At 41.0% G+C, this 5,427-nt stretch overlaps 1 protein-coding gene across 1 annotated transcript in view; it reads left to right on the top strand.

The window, feature by feature from the left end:
• The first annotated feature begins 2,275 nt into the window (after positions 1–2,275).
• Positions 2,276–5,427, top strand: part of LOC114026804 (cytochrome P450 2C23-like) — a 33,815-nt gene continuing 30,663 nt past the window's right edge. Inside the window, exon 1 of the mRNA XM_027840522.1 lies at positions 2,276–2,477. Coding sequence (XP_027696323.1) covers positions 2,298–2,477 — 180 coding nt within the window. The 5' untranslated portion in view covers positions 2,276–2,297. The remainder of the gene's footprint in view (positions 2,478–5,427) is intronic.

Here is a 5,427-nt window from a genome sequence, read left to right as displayed (position 1 = left end):
CAGAATATTATATTCCAAGGCCTGCGGTCCCTTAATGTAGAAGCTGCTAAATCTTAAGTTATTCTGATTGTGTTTCCACAATATTTGAATTGTTTCTTTCTGGCTGCTTGCGACATTTTTTTTTGACCTGGGAACTCTGGAATTTGGCTACAACATTCCTAGGCATTTTCCTTTGGGGATCTTTTTCAGGGGGTGATTGATGGATTCTTTCCATTTCTATTTTGCCCTCTGGTTCTAAAATATCAGGGCAGTTTTCCTTGATAATTTCTTGAAAGATGATGTCTAGGCTCTTTTTTTGATCATGGTTTTCAGATAGTCTGATAATTTTTAAATTCTCTCTCTTGGATCTATTTTCCAAGTCAGTTGTTTTTCCAATGAAATATTTCACATTGTTTTCTATTTTTTTCATTCTTTTGAATTTGTTTTACAGAGTCTTGATTTCTCATTAAGTCACTAGCTTCCAATTGCTCCATTCTAATTTTTAAGGAAGTATTTTCTCCAGTAAGCTTGTGGACTTACTTTTCCATCTGGCCAATTTTGCTTTTTGAGGCATTCTTCTCCTCATTGGCTTTTTGGACCTCTTTTGCCATTTGGGTTAGGTTATTTTTTAAGGTGTTATTTCCTTCAGGTTTTTTTGGGGGGGTCTCCTTTAGCAAGTCAACAGACTTGTTGTTTTCTTGATTTTCTTGCATCACTCTCAGTTTTTCCTCTACTTCTCTTACTCACTTCTCAAAATCCTTTTTGAGCTCTTCCATGGCCTGGGACCAATTCATATCTTTCTTGGAGGCTTTGGATGTAGGAGCTTTGACTTTGTTGCCTTCTTTTGGTTGTATGTTTTGATCTTCTTTGTCACCAAAGTAAGATTCTATGGTCTGACTCTTTTTGTGCTGTTTGCTCATGATCCCAGCCAATTACTTGAGTTATAAACTCTTTGTTAAGGTAGGAGTCTGCTTCCAGTGTGGAGAATGTACTGTCCCAAGCTTCAGGGGTTTTGTGTAGCTGTTTTCAGAGATACTTCTAGGGACTTGCAAATTTTTAGTTCTTCCAAGGTACTATGATCAAGGGTGAGGTATTTACTCCTTTCCTGGCCTGTGCTCTGGTCTATGAGTGACCACAAGCACCCTTTCCTGACTTGGAACTGTGAAGAGAATTTCCTCTCCACCACCATTACAAGCTCCACCATGCCAGCGCTCTTCCTCACCCCAGGACTGCCACCCAGAACTGCGACCTGGATCCAAGGACGAGGAAAACAAGAGAATCCTGCACCAGCAAAGAGATTCCTGCAATCCTTATCTGATCAGCCACTCAATTCCCTCTCAGTCTGTGGGCCAGAAGCTCCAGGGCCAACCACCAACCTAGGGCCATGCTCTGGGACTGGGGCTGGGACTGCACTGCACTTCTCTCTCATTGCAGACACAGACTTTTCCTCCTGACCTTCTAAGTTGTCTTTGGCATTCATGGGTTGAGAGGTCTGGAAACCACCACAGCTACCTGTGATTGAGTCCTCTGAGGTCTGCTCCAGATTCACTGAGGACTGCATGCCCATGCTGAACTACATTCTTCTGGCAGCATGGCACAATATACCTTTCTGATCAACCATCCAGGTTGTCCTGGGCTGGAAATTTGTTTCACTCTGTCTTTTTGTGGGTTCTACTGCTTTAGAATGTGTTTAGAGCCATTTTTACAGGCATTTGGAGGGGTTTGGGGGAGAGTTCAAGCAAGTCACTGCTTTTACTCCATCATCTTGGCTCAGCCTCAATGTTCTCTCTCAAGAAGAATGTTCTTCAAAGTGAAGAAAAAACAAGCATGATTAAGAAGGCAATTAAGCTCAATGTAGCTTAGGAGATAAGACAGCAGCTAATCTCTTAAATATGATGTCAAGTCTGCAAGATCTTAGAATTTGGACTCTATAACCACCTCCTCTCAGGTTGAATTTGGATATTTGCTCTCCTTAGCTCAACACACTCCCATAGGCCAACAGAAATTTGATTGTTGACAGCCCAGGGCCCCCAACAAGGTCAGCTGGACAAAATACTTCCCTACCCCTACTTTCCTGTGCACTTTCGTGCCAGGTTAGAGTCAGGCACAGATTCCAAAGCAACAAATCAGTAAAAATATCCTTAATTATCTCTTGTTTGCTAAAGTTATCAAAGTCAATGAACAACTAATCCTGTTTGCCTACAAGGACTATATGTTTATTGGCTGGCCATTGCCGCCCCTTGTTTTCTACCAATAAATATAAAAGTATGACAAACAAATTGTTACACCTGAAGGCTGTAAGCCTGTCTCTCAGGGCAATGGATCCTTGGGGACTCACCACGACTACCCTCCTGGTTTGTGTCCTTTTTCTGATCTTCTTGATTCTATGGAGCCAAGGATTCAAAAAGGGGAAACTCCCACCAGGTCCCATTCCTCTTCCTTTTATTGGCAACCTCCTGCAATTGGATTTCAAGAACATCACTGCATCATTCTCACAGGTAAAGGGACTGGATTTGGGGTTAGGATTCTAGCTGCTTGGTTTGTGGAGGGAGACACAAAGGCTTCAAATGAATAATTGAATCAGGACTCATGGTGATTTAGAGTCCTAGGTCATGGATGGTATGAGTCAAGGGCTCTATGAATAACGTCTGCATTAGCACTGATGTCAGGAATACATTAACTATTTTGTCAAAACTTTGGTAGCAGAAGAAGAAATTCAACAACAGGACCAAATCTTTACCCTTTGTAATGCATCATACTAGGCTCTCGTGATACAAAGGTTAGAATAAATCAATCAATTAACGAGATCTTCTTCAGTACCTACTATGTGCCAGGCACTTTGCCAGACAAAGGAGAGAAACATAATGTGAATGAAACAATCTCTCTTTGAAAGGAAATAGTTCCTTTCCTCCAGTTTACATTCTACTAGAAGGATACAAGAAATTCATAGATAAGTTAACAGAAGGTAATTAGAGGACAGAAAATGCACTAGTAATTGGGGGACCTGAAAAAATTTCAAGTAGGAGAGAACCCCTGAGCTGGACCTTGAAGGGAGTAACAGATTCTCATTGGAAGAGAAGGGGGAATGAATTCCAGGCATGGGAGACAATCTAGGCAAAGGCAAAGATTTGGGAAATAATATAGCCAGCAAGGGAGTTTGGCAAGAATGTGAAGTTTGGGATGAGGGGTAATACAAAATAAATCTGGACAATTAGGTTGGAGCCAGCTGTGGAAGCATTTAAGTACCATGTCACAGAGGCAGTAGACTTCTGCAGACTTTTGAGAAATGGCATGGGCAGAACTATGCCACAAGAATATTAAGTTGTTCAATGAAAAGGAGAAATACTAGAAGCAGGGGATTGAATTTGGAGGTCATTGAAAGAATGTATGAAAATATCATTTATTAAATACTTACTATGTGCTCAATATTGTAGAGATAGCACAGAGTAAGAGGTTTCTGCTGCATGTCAGTCAGAAAATCCTTGTGGTCCTTGGGGCATGCCTGCACAACCTGTGACCCATGAAAGGATTTTGGGTGGCCCACAAAAATGTAGAGGAAAACATACTCTATATTTTTTGGGCCACCCAAAATCCTTTGTCTTATAGCCCACAGGCCACAAGTTGTGCAGGTCCACCTTAGGGCAAATTAAAAAAAAAACTGATAGTAATGCAGAACATTTAATGTCAATTCCACTGATAAATATCATATCTTTTCTGATACAGAACCATTGGATAGCGCCCAGGACTTGACGGTCAGATTTTTCTTTTCTAGTCTTCAGTAGCTGTGGCTTCAGCACCTACAGAAGAAGTTTCAAGAGGATTGCTTCCAGGGCCGATGTTGTGGGAGTCTGGGATGGAAGTAGGAACAGTGGTCTGCAGGGCTGGGCTATCACTCCCAGGAATCTTGGGCTTCCCTGCTTGTTAGGGTCAGTTGTTTAATAATTGGTAGTGGTGGTGGTGAGGAAGGTCGATAAGACTGATCACAGTCATTGCTTCTCATTGAAAGGACAACTGTTAGGCCTAGGTTGGAAGCAGAGCCAATGATCTAGGGATAGGAATCACTGACGTGAAAGGACTGATCACAAATGCTCTTGAGTCATAGTTCTGGGTTATCTCCATCAGTTTCCAAGGGAACTTAGGAGTGGTTTGACTTGTCTGCCACATTCCATCTTCTCTTTCCTGCAGAGTGACTTGCTGTGTTAGCTGGTTTGGGTGCCTGTCTCACTAGCCTATTGGAATATTCTAATTAAGAGGGGATGAGGGTCTTAATCCAGTCAGTGTACAAGTGAAGACACAAGACAGAACAAATGTCAGAGACATGAAAATATAATCTACCCAACTTGAACATAATCAATTGGATATGTATAGAAAGTAAGAATGAAAAGTTAAATATAAGTATATGGCTATCAAAGTGAATGGAAATGCCTTCTAGAGAAGTCTACTTTTTGGATGCCTTCAAGAGACGTGGGTAGGTTTGGAGGATGGGGTAGTTTTAGGGAAAAACATATTACTTGCATGATGAACCTGTTATATTTGTGATGTCAACTGGACATCCAGGTTGAGAAACCACTTATAAGCAGTTGGCCATGTGAGCCTGGAGTTCAAAAGTGATAAATTCTAGTCATCTAGCTGTTGGAGTCTTGTGCTTAGAAACCATTGGTGCTGAGATCACCTGGTCAGAGAGTGTGATGGCAGTTCATGAGATCTCCAAGGGAGTGGAAAGAAAAGGGCCTTAGTGGGCAGGAGATGTATGATGATCCAGCAATAGGGATTGAGAATAAGCAGCCAGATATGTAGCAGGAGACAGAAGAGCCCAGTGTCCTGGAAATAAGAAGAGAAAGGTCTCTAGACATTTCTTGATTGCCCAAGCTCCTGCTTTCTCCTCCTTCCACTTTTTGACTGTGTTTTACTATTTCTTGATGTCTTATGGAGCCATTCGCCTCAAATAATTTCAAAGCCAAATTTCAAAAAGAGAAAAAAATAGTCTGCAAAATAAAGGGCAAGGAGCCTTATATCAATTTTTGACAAATTTTGATAACAGATCAACATAAAGATGTTCAGTGAACATCAAGGAAGTGACCCAATGATTACAAAGAGTCACCCTATCTGCATCCAGAACAGACAATGTCAGGTTAACGTCATGTCCTTTGACAGAATTATATAAGTGATACCTCTTCAACTGCATAATTATATGGAATATGGAATATGTGATATGGGAGTTTCTTTTGTACTTGAATAAAGGACAGAAGCAAAGTTTGCTACTAGAACCATAGTTTGAGCTTAAAAATATCTCCATTGCAGATTTGTGTGGTAAAGGGAGGTCTCACTGCTTTTTCTTCTTCTTCTTCTTCTTCTTCTTCTTCTTCTTCTTCTTCTTCTTCTTCTTCTTCTTCTTCTTCTTCTTCTTCTTCTTCTTCTTCTTCTTCTTCTTCTTCTTCTTCTTCTTCT

Source organism: Vombatus ursinus, unplaced genomic scaffold, assembly GCF_900497805.2.
Source record: "Vombatus ursinus unplaced genomic scaffold, bare-nosed wombat genome assembly UNPS02014847.1, whole genome shotgun sequence".
In the NCBI taxonomy this organism is placed as follows: Eukaryota; Metazoa; Chordata; class Mammalia; order Diprotodontia; family Vombatidae; genus Vombatus; species Vombatus ursinus.
The sequence above is the reverse complement of the archived record's forward strand: the minus strand, read 5'-3'. Positions and strand labels throughout refer to the sequence as shown.